The sequence below is a fragment of the Urocitellus parryii genome, chromosome 7 (genome assembly GCF_045843805.1).
Source record: "Urocitellus parryii isolate mUroPar1 chromosome 7, mUroPar1.hap1, whole genome shotgun sequence".
NCBI classification, from domain to species: Eukaryota; Metazoa; Chordata; class Mammalia; order Rodentia; family Sciuridae; genus Urocitellus; species Urocitellus parryii.
The window spans coordinates 157,650,138-157,666,222 of record NC_135537.1 but is presented as its reverse complement, the minus strand read 5'-3'; the positions used below and the strand labels follow the sequence as shown (position 1 = coordinate 157,666,222).

At 41.2% G+C, this 16,085-nt stretch overlaps 1 protein-coding gene across 4 annotated transcripts in view; it reads left to right on the top strand.

Annotated features, from left to right (window-relative positions):
• Nucleotides 1-16,085, top strand: part of Nme1 (NME/NM23 nucleoside diphosphate kinase 1) — a 29,880-nt gene that overhangs the window by 928 nt on the left and 12,867 nt on the right. For 2 of the 4 annotated variants that reach the window (XM_026386755.2, XM_077800500.1), the window contains one exon: nt 14,776-14,905. In XM_026386755.2, the coding sequence (XP_026242540.1) occupies nt 14,776-14,905 (130 nt within the window). Of the gene's footprint in view, nt 1-13,337; nt 13,491-14,775; nt 14,906-16,085 lie in introns of those variants that run through there. The other 2 variants (XM_026386753.2, XM_026386756.2) reach the window with 2 other exon arrangements.

Sequence of the window (16,085 nt, the reverse complement as noted above, 5' to 3'; positions counted from 1 at the left end):
TCAATTCAGCATTGGGAATATATAGCTCAGTGATAGAATTAGCAGTAGCATGTGTAAGGCCCTAGGTTTGATCCCCAACCCTGTAAATTAATTAATTAATTAAATTCAGCTAAATATCCAACTGGCAAATGGATAAATAAAATGTGCTATACGTATGTAATGGAATATCATTCAGCAATAAAAAGTACATATGATAACATGGTGAAACGTCAAAACATGCTAAGTGAAAAGAGCTAGCCACAACAGATCATATATTGTCCCATTTATGTGAAATGTTCAAGAATAGCCAAACTTATAGAGATAGTAAATAAGTGGGGTTGGGAGAGGTTAAAGATAGGCAGAGATCATGAACTGAAATTTAATTTCATGCACATATGAATTTGTCAAGATGAACCCAACTACTGTGTATAACTGTAAAGTGCTAATTTAAACAAAACAAAACAAAAAAACAGCCATGTGCAGTGGTGCATTCTAATAATCCCAGAGGCTGAGGAGGTGGAGGCAGGGGAACGTAAATTCAAAGTCAGCCTCAGCAATTTGGCAGCTCCCTAAGCAACTTGGTGAGACCCTGTCTCAACATAAAAAGGGCTAGGGTTGTGGCTCAGTGGTTAAATGCCTCTGGGTTCAATCCCTAGTACAAAAAAAGAAGAAAAAAAAAAAGAAAGTAAATTAGTGGTTGCTGAGAATCGAGGGACAAGAGAGGGTGGGATGAAGGGAATGGGAATGACTGCTAGTGGAAATCAGCTTTCTTTCTGAGGCAATGAAAATGTTCTAAAATTGATTGAACTGGTGAATACAGTCTAAGACCAAACAACCCTGAATGCGCCTGGTCTTGTCTGAAGTAGTGAATACACAATTCTTGTCAATATACTAAAAGGCATTAAAAACTATACATTAAATGGGGGAACTGTATGGTTTGTAAATTTCATCAAATAAAACTATTTTAAATAAAATTTTAAAAGGGAGCTGGGGATTTATCTCAGTGGTAGAGCACTTGCCTAGCAAACATGAGGCCCTGGGTTCAATCCCTAGCACTGCAATAGGTATATAAACTAACATACAATTTATGGCAGTAATGTCTTCAGAGTAGAGCCAAAGGAAACACAAAACTCCATGTGATAGAGTAGAAAGAAAATGGTTTGAAATTTTGAACCCTGTATTCTAGTATGGACTAGCCATTTTGAACAATTTAAGCCAGGAACAAAAATGTAAATAGTTACTGAGTACCTACTAGGTGCCTATCACTGCAATGAGGACTGTGAGCCTTAATTTCTTTATCTTTACAGTGAAAGAGTTTGTTAGAGAAACTGTCAACGCTTCCTACCATTCTAAAATCTTGATTCTGAAGGTAGGAGTGACAGGATATTGGCCTTAAAATGAGTCCCGATAGTTCCTAATTACGTAGGCTGGTTAAGATTCCCAGCACCCACCTCTAAACCCAAGGACTGAAATTATTAAAGAGAGTTATCAAGGAAAAACAGGTCATATTGTAGACCTTAAGAATGTTTACTTTTGATTGCTAAAGGGAAGGAAATTCCATTTCTAGAGATTTTTTGGCCTTACAAAAATAGTGAGGACAGTAATGGGGGCAGTAGGAGGGAGGAGTTGATGAGGGAAGGAAGGGAGGAGTTTCTTCTAAACACAATAACTATAATCACTGGGAGGGTGAAATTACCAGTCCTGTTGTTTGTTCAGCCTTCTGGAACTGTTAAGAGTTTTGATGTGTGTGTGTGTGTTTGTTTGTGTGTGTTACTGGGGATTGTACTCTGCCTACAGTGAGCTACATCTTCAGCCCTTTTTTATTTTTGGAGACAGCTAAATTGTTGAGGGTCTCACTAAGTTGCTGAGGCTGGTCTCAAACTTGCAAGCCCCCTGCCTCAGTTTCCCCGAGGTGTGTGCCACACCTGCCTTCTTACAGTTATTTCTATATGCATTAGTTTCTTTAGTTTCGCACACTTAAATTTTTCCACCTGGGGAGAGAAACTGCAAAGATAAAAGAGAGGGTTCCAGGGTTAGGGATCTCAAGGCCTTTGTTATGGATGTGTGAAAAGACAAATGATTCATCACTCCTTACAAACTAGAACATCTTTGATGGCAGCCTAGCTCTGGAATGCTCTTGAAGAGTGCCAGAGCATTTTTCTGAGCCCTCAGTTTTTCCTTTGAAAGTCTTTGTTGTGGGGGTGGGGTGGGGGTGCTGCTGCTGCTGCTGCTTCTGGAGATCAGCCTCACACATGATAGGCAAGCACTCTACAACTCAGCTACATCCCTAGCCCCCCAAATGGTTGTGGTGGTGGTGCTGATGATGGTGGTTGTTCTTCTTTCTTTTATTTATTATTATTATTATTATTATTTTAGGGCTGGGGATGTGGCTCAAGTGGTAGTGCGCTCGCCTGGCATGCGTGCGGCCCAGGTTCTATCCTCAGCACCACATACAAACAAAGATGTTGTGTCCGCCGAAAACTGAAAAATAAATATTAAAAAATTCTCTCTCTCTCTCTCTCACTCTCTCTTTAAAAAAAAAAAATTATTATTCTAGGAATTGAACCTAGGAGTGCTTTATTGGTGAGCTACATCCCCAACCCTTTTCATTTTTTATTTTGAGACATGGTCTTGCTAAATTGTTGAGGGTCTCACTGAGTTGCTGAGGCTGGCCTCAAACTTGCAATTCTCCTGCCTCAACTTCCCTAGTTATTGGGATTACTGACATATGCCACCAGACCCTGCTCCTCCCAAACAGTCTTCAAATACATTTCTTTGGAAATTTCATGCAAATTCATTTTAGTCAATAAATTTATTTTCACACATTAAGTAACTATCATGCTTGGAAAGAAATGAAGGTGAGAAAAAACTATCAATTTTTACTAAACACCAATTTTTTGTGTATGATTTGGGGAAAAGGTATTAGTGACCCAAAACAGTACTCCTGAAATCCACCATCTTTGAAAATGCAATGCAATTCAGTCAGCATTTGGTGCCAATTAAGACTGAGTCTTGTGCTAGACCCAAGGTGAAAATGGGAGACCCAAGGTGAAGATGAACCTGGCACCGTCCTTGTCCCCAAGGCAAGCAGTCTAGCAGAGAAAGCAGTTTGGGGAGCACACATGGCTATCAGCATGAAAGTGCAACCATTTAAGCATAAACAAAGTAGAGTGATGGTGAAGTGGAAAGCACAGTTAACTCTGTTGGGAGGGTGTTGAGATGAAGGCCTCCTGCAGGATTTTCCCAAGTTGGAAGGTATCCTAGATAGATGATTGGTTTGAAGGATTACTCAGATCACCATTCAGATAAGCAGAATATATAATTTATTTTATATATTTTAATATATATTTTATATTTTATTTTTAGTTTAGACTAAACCTAACCTGGCCTAGTTTCTGAGCCCTTACCAAACAGACCTACTTCAAAAGAAAACTTTGTCTAACCAATTATTGAAATGGTTTGTTTAGGTCATATGCAGTCTTTCCTAGACAATAAGCTTTTGTCTGGCCAGGTGAAGTTGGAAGGCAGCCTGAGCAACCTAATGATATCCTGTCTCAAACTTCAAAAAGGGCTGAGCATCCCTGTAATCCTAACTGCTTGGGAAGCTGAGGCAGGAGGATGGCCAATTCAAGGCCAGCCTCAACAAATTAGCGAGGGACTTGGCAACTTAGTGAGACCCTATCTCTTAATAAAAAATAAAAAGGGCCGGGTATGTGTATCAGTGGTTAAGAACTGGTCCAATATGTGTGAGACCCTGAGTTCAATCCCCAATACCAGTCAGTGGCAGGAGCAGGCAAGGGGCTGGATGTGTGGCTGGTGATAGAGTGCTTGCTTAGCACAAAAGGCTACCTTAAAACAAGAAAAAATTACTTTGCAATTTCATTCGGATCCTGTCCCAGTAAGACTTTACTACCTCAAGAAAAGCTAGGGGCTGAGGATGTGGCTCAAGCGGTAGCGCACTCGCCTGGCATGTGTGCGGCCCGGGTTCGATCCTCAGCACCACGTACAAACAAAGATGTTGTGTCTGCCGAAAACTAAAAAAAAATAAATATTAAAAAAAATTCCCCCCCCCTCTCTCTCTCTAAAAAAAAAGAAAAAGGGCTGGGGATGTGGCTCAAGTGGTAGCGCGCTTGCCTGGCATGCGTGCAGCCTGGGTTCGATCCTCAGCACCACATACAAACAAAGATGTTGTGTCCGCCGAAAACTAAAAAATAAATATTAAAAAAAAATTCTCTCTCTCTCTCTCTCTCTCTCTCTCTCTCTCTCTCTCTTTAAAAAATAAAACACTAATCTTATTAAAAAAAAAAAAAGAAAAAGAAGGAAAGAAAAAGAAAAGCTAGGAACTTATCCTCAGGTTGCCACATCACCAGAGGAATGGCATACTGCTCAGAAGAAACCACATATATGAAATCACTCCATGAACAGTAAAGTGCATTTACAAAGGTTAACATCAGCTTCTATTCCTCAGAAAAGCAAGATTAAATAAATAAAGTCTAAGGACAAGGTCAATCCATAAGCAGAAAACAGGATATGAACAAATGGAAACACAATAACTTTCTGTTGAATATGTTTTCTATTTAAGGTACACGGCTGGCTTATCTGAAATAAAAGAGAAAGAGCGTCTGATTGGGATCAAGGATTGGTGTCTGGTCACAAGGAAAATAATCCACAGAGCCTCTCTGACCTTTGTTACTTTTTTCCTCCACATATTTATGTATGAAAATGACTCAGCTAGTCTCACACCAGTGGCTTATTTTTAGTCAGGGCCATAGAGCTTGTTGAAAACCTAAGCATAGTAACCATTGGCAGTCAATAGCTTCACACATCAGAAGCAGGGAACGAACACTCATTTATTCATTTCAATTTAACATGTGTGACTCAAGGGACACATTGATGTTTCCTTCTGCCACAGTACTGAAAACTCCCAGAGGGAGAATTACTACTTGGGGCATGAGACTTCAGCATTAGGAAGTCCCTGGCTGGCACTGATAATCTACAGTTGAGAAATCTTCTACAGTTGTATGTAAGTTTATGACTGTGATTCCTGAGCTACTGATTCCCAGCTAAGCACCCCATTTCACCTCTACCATTTCAAATTCCTAAGTCAAAAGCCAAATAATATTATATGTTTGACACGAGACAATTCATCTGGAAGAAGAGGATATATCCCATTCTAATTCAAGGTAAATTTTGCATGTAAGGAAAGAACATTTTATTGTTCACTATCAAATTAGCAAAGTTCAATACCTAGAGGGATATATTCTCTATTGTTTTGTTAAAATTTATAATCTTGGGGCTGGGGATGTGGCTCAAGCGGTAGCGCGCTCGCCTGGCATGCGTGCGGCCGGGTTCGATCCTCAGCACCACATACCAACAAAGATGTTGTGTCCGCCAAGAACTAAAAAATAAATATTAAAAATTCTCTCTCTCTCTCTCTCTCTCTCTCTCTCTCTCTCTCTCTCTCTCCTCTCTCACTCTCTCTTTAAAAAAAATTATAATCTTAAATGTTGTAGCTGGGGATATAACTCAGTTGGAAGAGTGCTTGCCTTGCATGCACAAGGCCCTAGGTTCAGTCCCCAGCACCACACACACACACACACACACACACAAAATATATATATATATAATAATAACTTGTATATATATATATAATCTTAAATGTTAACATTTATAATCTTAGTTGGGCATGGTGACACATGCATGTAATCCCAGCAGCTCAGGAGGCTGAAGCAGGAGGATTGAGAATTTAAAGCCAGCCTCAGCAGTGAGGCTCTAGGTAACTCATTGAGATATTTTCTCTTTATAAAATACAGAAAAGGTCTGGGGATGTGGCTCAGTGGTTAAGCAACCCTGGTACCAAAGGAGGGGTGGAATCCCTGGTACCAAAAAAAAAAAAAGTCTATAACCTTAGCCAAGCACGAAGCAATAAACAAGAATAAGGGCGAGAGTGTAAGGAGTCTGGAGTTAGCTACTGGGGTTTAAACTGTGCTTCTGCCACTGAATAGCTGTGAAGGACTGGGCAAGTCACTCTCTGTGCTTCAGTTTCCTCAATTATAAAAGTGACACTGAGGATAAGAATACCAGCTGGGCATGGTGGCACATACTTGTAATCCCAGTGACTCAGGAGGCTGAGGCAGGAGGATCACAAGTTGAAGGCAAACCTGGGTAACTTAATGACAGCTTGTCTCAAAATCAAAAATAAAAAGAGTTGGGGATGGTGCCGGTCATGATGGCACCCACCTATAAACCCCACCTATAATTGGGAGACTGAGATAGAAGAATCAAGAGTTCAAAGCCAGCCTCAGCAAAAAGCAAGGTGCTAAGCAATTCAGTGTGACCCTGTCTCTAAATAAAATACAAAATAGGGATGGGGATGTGGCTTAGTGGTTGAGTGCCCCTGAGTTCAATCCCCGATAACCCCCCTAAAAAAAAAAAAAAGTTCACGATGTGGCTCTGTGGTAGAATGCCCTGGGTTCAATTTTAGTACTGAGGGAAAAAAAAGGAAAGAAAGAAAAGAAATAAAAGTACCTATTTCATAGGGTCTTTGTGTAGGTGAAATGAGGCGATACACACAAAACACTTAGAATAGTACCTGGCGCCTAAGTGTAAGCTAACAGTATTAATCATAGAATTATTAGAAAAGAGGGCTGGAGATATAGCCAGTTGGTAGAGTGTTTGCCTCCCATGCACAAGGTCCTGGGTTCAATCCCCAGCAAAACACACACACACACACACACACACACACACACACACATTATTAGAAAAGAGCCAAACCCAGCTTGCTTCCCTAGGAATATCCCTTCTTTCTCCATGTTTTTGTCTAAAAATCACACCCAGCATATTTCTAGTAGTGGCTCCGGTTTCTTAGAAGAATCCCACATGTCCTTCTTCTTCTAGTGAACCCAGGAACATAGTACCTCTGAGCTATATCTCCAGCCCTTTTAGTTTTAAAATTTTGAGACAGGGTTTCACTAAGTTGATGAGGCTGGGCTCAAACTAAGATCCTTCTATTTAAGCCTCCTAAATTATTATATGATTATAAGCATTCACCACCCCACCTGTTCTTTTCTTTCTTTTTCTTTTCTATTTTTTTTTTTTTTTTTTTGGTACTGGGGATTGAACTCAAGGGCTCTAGACCACTGAGCCACATCCCAGGCCTATTTCGTATTTTATTTAGAGACAGGGTCTCACTGAGTTTGCACCTTGCCATTGGTGAGGCTGGCTTTGAATCCATGATCTTCCTGTCTCAGCCTCCCAGCCGCTGGGATTACAGGCGTGCGCTACCGTGGCTGGCGCCACTTGTTCTTAAAGCTTAATACAGAATGATTTTTTTGTCCTGTGAAAACTACAAAGGCCAGGAATGTTCTGAGGAAAATGTCCCATTTGGAGAGAGGACTGGAAGCTTTGACATAAAAGTATGAAATAACTGGACATGATTGACCTATTAAAAACATGATTACCCTATTGCTCACGCTACTAAAAGAGTGAACTGTCTTCAAATAACACATCACAGAGAAGACCAGAGGGAAATTATAAGCAGAGTGATGAAGAGGTGCAGCTTTTCTTTTTCTTTGTACAGAAAGTTATAATTTTTGCCAGGTGTGTTGGCCACACCTGTTATCCCAGTAACTCAGGAGGCTGAGGTAGGATGATCACAATCTAAAGCCAGCCTCAGCAAGGTAGCAAGGCCCTAAGCAACTTAAACAAACAAACAAACAAGCAAAAACAACAACACAACAACAAAAATGAGCTGGGGAAGTGGCTTAGTGATTAACTCTGCTAGGTTTAATCCCTGGTACCCTCACCTCACCGCCCACCCCCCAAAAAAAGAAAGTTATCATTTTCAGTATTTTCTCTGTGTTCCTTTCTTCACTCCTTGCCTGCCCCCCCCCCCCCCCAAGTACCAGGGATTGATCCCAGGGCCTTGTGCATGTAAGGCAAGCACTCTACCAATAGAGATATATCCCCAGGGCTGGAGATGTGGCTCAAGTGGTAGCGCGCTCGCCTGGCATGCGTGCGGCCAGGTTCGATCCTCAGCACCACATACCAACAAAGATGTTGTGTCCGCCAAGAACTAAAAAATAAATATTAAAAAAACTCTCTCTCTCTCTCTCTCTCTCTCTCTCTCTCTCTCTCTCTCCTCTCTCACTCTCTCTTAAAAAAAAAAAAAAGAGAGATATCCCGAGCCCCACCCCTTGCTCTTAATGGATCCAATTACAAAAATTCAGAGGATCTTTCCAGACCACTCTCAGCTGGCAGCTCTAGTCAGGAAGCTGACTAGATGCAAAACTAGGCATGGGGAAGGGGAGAAAGCATTCCCATGATGAGGCATGCAAGTTAAAGAGCAGAGGCCAGGTCATCCTGTAGGAGGTAAAATACTCCAAAGATCAGAAATTGGTTTAAGCAATAACGAGTGGGTTTAGAGGTAGAAGGTTAAAGTCCAAGGTACAAGTGGATGGTTTACAGCTAGACTGAGAAAGGAAAGAACTGATTGTAGTGTGTAGCATATTAATGAGAAAAGGCAAAGTCATATCCAGCTCACAAAAGACCACATGTTCCCCATATTTCTTAACCTGCTTAGAGTTAGGCAGGGTCATTTGACTAGTTCTTCTCAATGGGCTCAAAGGAGAAGTGATTTGTGTCATCTCCAGGCCAAATCAATCATATAACAGTCACTGCATGACTCTCCTGCTCCCTTGGCTCTTCTGTGGTGTGCTTAGGCCTTATACTGAGATGACACAGCCATGCGTTGGAAAAAGCCTGGCTCCCACTGCAGGGGATAGCTGACTGGTTAGGTGCTAGGCTGTAGCTGGATTGGATTTTGTGTAGCTCCTGAGAACTAGGATTTTTTCTTTCTTTTTCTTTTCTTTTTTTTTCTTTTCTTTTTTTTTTTAGCTACAGTATAACTTTGCCTATCCTGAATAATATGAAGGTATTATACTATAATGATAGTATTCTGGTAATAATAGATTATATGACATTGAACCCCAACTGGAGCTGTCAAAGGGAGGAAAAAAGTGGTGAACCAGTCTGGACTCACCATTGGTAGAAACAAAAAAATATTAGACCTAGGTCAGACTCTCAGGTCTGGTCGTGGAGAGTCAAATCACATGAGAGCAAAAAGGGTAATTAATGCTAAATTACTACCTTGAATATTGAGCCTCTTCACATACATAATCCTTTGCCCCAGAAAGGTTTAGCTTGAAAGACTATACCAGGGAAGGGCAAGTACGGGAAATGTTAAGGCAGAGAGCCCATGTTTTTGTCAAAGGCTTTATGTATTATATCTAAGCTTAGAATGTGGAAACAAAATGACTCTAAGAAGATGTAAAAAATAAAAGGGGAGAAAGTCAAGTGGCTTAAGGGGAAAAGGTCAATGGTATTAGAGTCACTGTTCATAAGAGCAGAAACTGCATGGATATCAAAGGAAAGCAACATAGTTGAGTAGAAAGAAATAAGATGACTGATGTAATTTGGGTTGGACGGTGACTGCTAAAATCTTATTCTGCAGGGAAGTCTGTGATTCCTGGACACACCATCACACAGCACGATGGTTAGGAATGTGCTTGGGGAACAGGAATAAGATGGATTCACAGCCAAGTTCTGCCATTTTATCAGTTTTGTAGCCTGATACTAATTATTTAAACTTCCTGTGCCTCAGATTTTCCATCTACAAGTTAAGATTAAGTACCCATTGTGGGCTGGGGCTGTTGCTCAGTGGTAGAGTGCTTGCCTGGCACATGTGAGGCACTGGGTTTGATCCTGAGCACTACATAAAAATAAAAACAAATAAAATAAAGGTATTCTGTCCATCAACAATTACAAAAATTTTTTTTAAAAAGAAAAGAAAAAGTATCCAACAACCAGGCGTGGTAGCATAGGCTAAAAGGGCTAGGGACATAGCTCAGTGGGAGAGCATTCCTAAGTTCAATCACTAGTGTGGAGAGGTGAAAAACAGACAAACGATTCATTAATACTAGTTGATATAACAGGAAAAATAAGTCTCCCTTGGGCTGGAAGTGTAACTCAGTGATACAGCACTTGCCTACCATGTGCAAAGTCTTGGGTTCAATCCTCAGTTCTGGTGGGGAAATGTTGGTACCCACATCAGACTATGTGATGATGACTCATGACTTACTTTCTCTATTAGCAAATAATGCAGGTTTCCTCAAAAGTTCTTGCTTCCCTCTCTCAGGAATCAGGGACTCAGATGCACTGAGGAGTCAGAGGCAGACAGATGACCTGTGTGTGTGGGTTTTGTGAAGCTCAGACAATTGCCTTCACCAAATTATCCTGCTGTTTGATTTGTAGTTTGACTCTAGAGTCAAAGGTGGGAGGGTTCATACTTCATTCTTGATTATGAGCAGTGAAGATTCCCCAGGGACTCATTCTCAGTTAGTATTATGAATGTTCGCTCTTTGCTCTGCATCCCAAGATGCCTTTCTATTTCTCATGCATGGGTATAATAATGCATTGGTTGCTCTGATTCCTTAAATGATTAATAACAGGACAGTCATGTTCCGAATTAATTCCATTCTTTGCACAGTATTGAAGCTAGCTGTTTCTTCTCAAATTACATTTGAGAATAATTGTGTCATCTCCTTGAGGTTCCATTATGATTTATTTGCACCCCATATTGATCCCCATTGGAAGTGAGATCCAGCACACCTGTGATTAAGGGCCCAGGTTTTGGTGTTGCACAGAGTGATTTGAAATCCTGGTTCTACCTCTTCTAGCTGTTGTTCTCCCTCCATGGAGCCTCAGTTTCCTTATCTGAAAATGATAATAATAAGGTTTTATCTCCATGGGGATCAAACCCAGGCTTTGCATAGTATTGACAGACATATGAAGAGCCAACAAATGCCAGCTAGAGGCCATGAGTGTGGTTGACACAGAGAGAAAGTGTGCAGTAATTTACTGCGATTCAGAAGAGATGCTGAGCCTGAGAACAGACATATAGGAATTATTTGCATAAAGGTGATTTTTAGGCCTAAAAAGTTTTTTTTTCTTTTCTTTTTTTTGTACCAGGGATTAAATTCAATAATGCTTAACCAGTGAGCTACGTCAACAACCCTTTTTTATTTAGAGAGAGAGTCTCACTGAATTGCTTAGGGTCTCACTAATTTGCTGTGGCTAGCCTCAGCTGGCATGTAGCTCAGTGGTTAAGCCCTTTTTATTTTGTATTTTGAGACAGGGTCTCACTAATTTGCTTAGAGCCTCGCTATTTGCTGAGGCTGGCCTCAAACTTGTGATCCTCCTCACTCAGCCTCTCAAGTTGCTGGGATTATAGGTGTGCATCACTGCACCTGGCTCTCTATTCTTTTTTCTCTTGTGTTCTATATCCTATGCACCAGCACCACACTTTCTGGACTTAATCTTAAATATATGCCCTCTAAACACCTGTCTCTACCTCTTTTTGTCACCACCTATTTGTACACCAACATCATCTCTCAATTGGGCTACTAATACAATCTCAACCAGTTTTTCTAATCCCACTTATTTCTTTTATTTCTAAGTACTGATTCAGAAGAAACTGCCAAAAATATGTACAAAGAAATCATAAATGATAACACATTACATAATTATAATATTAAAACTAGGAAAATGACATTAGTATAATCTACAGAATTTATTCTGATCTCACCAGTTTCACATGTACTCATTTATGTCAGGTATTTATAATTTCATGCAACATTGTCATGCAGGTGCATCTGTATAATTGCCACCACAATAAAATACAGAAACATTACCACAAGACTCCCTTGGGCTACCCCTTTATGGACACATGTGGACCCTCTTCCCCACCTCTAACTCCTGGCAGCCACTGATCTATATTTCTATAGTTTTGTTATTTCAAGCATGTTATATGGGTTCTGAAGGTGTAGCTCAGTGATAGAGTGCATGTGGAAGGCACTGGTTTGATTCCTAACACCCACTCCAGAATGTTGTACAAATACAATAATATAGTATATAACTTTTTGCAAGTGACTCCCCCCACCCCAAATGGGGTCTCACTGCTTTTTCTAGGCTAGCCTTTAACTCATGGGTGTAATAATCCTCCTGCCCTCAACTTCTCAGTAGCTGGGACATAGGAAAAAGCCACTGTGCCCAGCTACATGTCGTTTTTTTTTTTTTTTCCAGTCAGCATAATTCTCTCTTCTCTCTCCATACTGAGGATTGAACCTAGAGGCACTTAACCACTGCACCACATCACAAGCCCCTTTTATTTTTTGAGGCAAGGTTACGTAGGGCCTTTCTCAGTTGGTGAGGTTGGCCTTGAACTTGCAATCCTCCTGCCTCAGCCTCAGGAACATTTGGGATTACAGGCATGGGCCACTGTGTCCCTCCCCAGCCTTGTTAAAAAAAAAAAAAAGTTTTTATAGTTTTACACTTTACATTTAAATTGATAGACCATTTTGTGTAATTTTTAAAATAATTTGTGAGGTTAATTTTGGTCAAGTTTCATTTTTTTTTCCTATCTGTAATGGCATTTCTTTTGGAAAATGCTTTTGTAGCTTTCCTCTACCCATTCATTCTTCATAATAATTAAAAAAATATATATGTATGTATTGATCTATCTAGATCTATGTATCTATATAATTTATAAACATGTTTGGCGCAGATCCGCTGCAGGAGAGGCCTTTTTGCAGAATATAATAATAACAAGCGCCTTCCACATACACTCTACCACTGAGCCACACCTTCAGAACCCATATTTATAAATTGGGAAATAGATAGATAGATGATAGATAGATAGATAGATAGATAGATAGATATGTCATGCTGTGACAAAACCTGCTTGACTACAGCATAATGTTGACCCTTTCGAACTACGAAATGCTCACTATGGTTCTCGGCTCTCAGTCACCAGGCTTGTTCCCTCACGTCATGCAAATCTGTTCTATTATCACTTCTTCGACTCTTTCCCCCTGCTCAGTTTTTTCCTCAAAGCACTTATACAACACAAACTATTAGTTTGCTTATCTGTTTTTTGGTTAACACTCCTCTCAATCTTACCAGAAGCGAACATAGTTTATCCCCGGAGCCTAGAATAGTGCCTGGCACATAGTAGGACTCAGTAAATAATTTTATTGCTTGACAGGCTGGAAGGAGTAAATAAACGTAAAGCGGAAGCGAGAGACAAGTCCACCTCTAGGTCAGATGCTGGTTCGAACTTCATGCAAAGTGCGAGCGCCACCTCTCGGGAAGCCAATTTGCTTGAGAACGAAGGAAGTGAGTCAGAATATTAAGGTTGAAAAACAGCTGGCAGCCAGAGCGAAGAGCCCGAAAAAACTAGCGCAGGAAGTCAAACACCGGAAGGTTGCGCCCTAGAATGACGTCCTACTCACAGAAGGAGGCGTGGGCGAGCGGTGTTCTGCAAAAAGGGCTCTCCTGCAGCGGATCTGCGCCAAAGCGTTCCGTGTGTGCAGCTGCTGGGAACCACGTGGGGCCGGGGTGCGTTTCCGGTGCCGAGTACTGCGGCGGTAGTTAAAGCCCGAGCGGCTGCAGGGGTGAGAAGGGTTTGGGGTCCTGAGGGGAAAGGATAGGAGTGAAGTCTGGGGAAGAGGGGGGGTGCGAAATGAAGAGGGTTAGTGAAGGGGTGGGTTCTGCTCTGAGAGGTGTCGAGGGGATCGGATGAGCAAGAAGGGCGGGGGAGCGTCTCTGGACAGGTGCAGACTTGTCAGCACAGTTCCCACGCCACGTGGGTTCTTTGTCCATGCTGCCTATCCCGTCAGGGAGGGGCTGTGCGGTATTCTCCTTCAGTACGGTACTGGGCACAGCGTTGGCACTTAGGAAGTACTTGCTGAATGAATGAATGATGGGTGTGTGTGCCAGGGTGAAGTGTGAAGGGACTTTTATAGGTACCGGTTCTGGCCCTGTAGCCCCATTTTATTCTGGCGAATCCATGCTTGTCCAGCGCTCCTTAAGAGGTTCCCCAGCTAATCTTTCGGCTTTGCCTCTTTCTTGGAAGGGCTGAGTGATTATCATTTAAAGCATTTTCTTTGCTTTTATTGACAGGTAGGCCTCGTGGCTAGGTACCAGAGACAGATACAGGAGTAAACCAGCCTTGTTTGCAGGCCATAGACCTGCGGGGAGGTAGACACACAAATAGAAAGTTGGACTACAGTGTTCAGGTTCTATAGTAAGAGGTAACTTAAATACAGGAAGGAAGAAGGAGGCGGGGCTGCTATATCCCCTTAGGATTGTCTTTCAAGGTGAGGGATCTCTTCTTCTGGTCCTGTGCAGGTCTTCTCTGTAAAAGGAAGGGTATGGAATGGAAGCTCTCCAGGCTTCTTTCTTTCCCTGTGATATGACATGACATATTTTCTAAAACCTCTTTCAATTCTAATACTATGGCTATAGCAGTAGGTCAAACTGTATCTCCTATAGACTTGTACCAGATATCACTTCCACTTTAGTGAAACCACATCAGTGCATTTTTCTCCAACCTGGATAATTGAGAAAGATCATATTTAATTTGTGTACATCTCCTACCTTGGTTCCATTACAGTGCTGGGTGTACAGTAGATGCTTAATAGAGGCTTGTTAAATCAAATGGGATAGAAATTACAGTCCCTGCTTTTAGACTCTTCCCCACTTTGGGATATTAGTTCATATATGTATATGAAGGTAATGGAGAGGAACTTTTTTTTTTTTTTTTTTTTTTTTTAAACCAGAGAGACTTGGAATAGATATGCCAGATTTAAACCAGCTTTAAGGGGGTAATCCGCTTGAGAAGGATAATGTAGGCAGGAGATTCAGCGCTGTTTCATTCCTCTACCTGCCTATCTCCAGGACCATGGCCAACAATGAACGCACCTTCATTGCCATCAAGCCTGATGGGGTCCAGAGGGGTCTTGTGGGAGAGATCATCAAGCGTTTTGAGCAGAAAGGATTCCGTCTTGTTAGTCTGAAATTAATGCAGGTAAGTAAACTTCATTCTTCCTAGATTAATTTCTGTTTGTCCCCTCTGCTTTTAGATTTCTTCATGGTAGACTGACCACAAACGTCTTGAAGCCTGGAAACCCCTCAGGGACCTAGCATCTTGGCTAACTCTTGAAACAAAACAAGCTATTTGGGACTTGCAAAAATAGTCTGTCTTTCCCCTTAGCAATGTAGAACTCCACATAATTCCTGTAGCACTGTAATTTCTGACATAGCCCCAAGTGTGTTTGGGCTCTTGGACTCTAGATTTCTAAGCAGATAATTTTAGAGAACTTTTTTCCCTTTTTGAGGCAGGTTGTTTTTCAGCAAGAAAATCTTTGCATTGTCAGTTACTACCTGCTTAGTGTCCAACATATATCAGGTACCATTGGGGCTTTGGTGGGAAAACTATAGCTCTCCTGACATAGCAGAGAGCAGATACATCTTTATAAGACACCTACAAAACAGTATTTTAGTAAATTCAAAGGATTAGCCAAGAATCCTCTTCAAACAGATCCAAGAGATGAAGATTCAGATTCTCAAATAAATTAATTTTTCCCATTAAAGGAATCAACTTTGGCCCCTCCTAGTGCATTTTAAATTTAGCTTGATTTGCAGTTTACTTCCTGTGTGATATTTTAGGAAAGGGGATAGACTCTTAATGCTGAGGGAAGAGCGAGGTGGAATGATGAGAGTCAGTTGATGGACAAACAATGGATTTACATATTAATTTGGTTTTGAAGGTAAAATGAAATGAATGAGGTGTTGATCAGGTATTTACTCTGTGCTGGGCAACTATGTTTTCTCCTCTAGCCCTCTTGACAACCCTGAGACATTGTTAGGGGGAAGCAGGCTTGGAGAGGTTAAGTAATATGCCTGATAGCACAGTCGGTGATGCAGCTGGGATTTTTAACTTGGGTCTCTGACTCCTAAGTCAAACAATTTTCTCCTTTACAATGACTTTTCCTGTCAAGGATGTGAGTTTGGTAAAGAATGGAAGGAATGATTTCTTCCATTACTTGAGGTTCTCCGTCTATCAAAAAAAAAAGCCTCTATGTTTTGCAAGCTAAAGATCTTTAGAACCAATTAATAGAACTAAAACTAAGGGCCTTGCGAGATTCTCAGCAAGCATAGAGGCAGTGAGAGATCACAGCCAAGTTGAGTTGAAACTAAGCAGATGG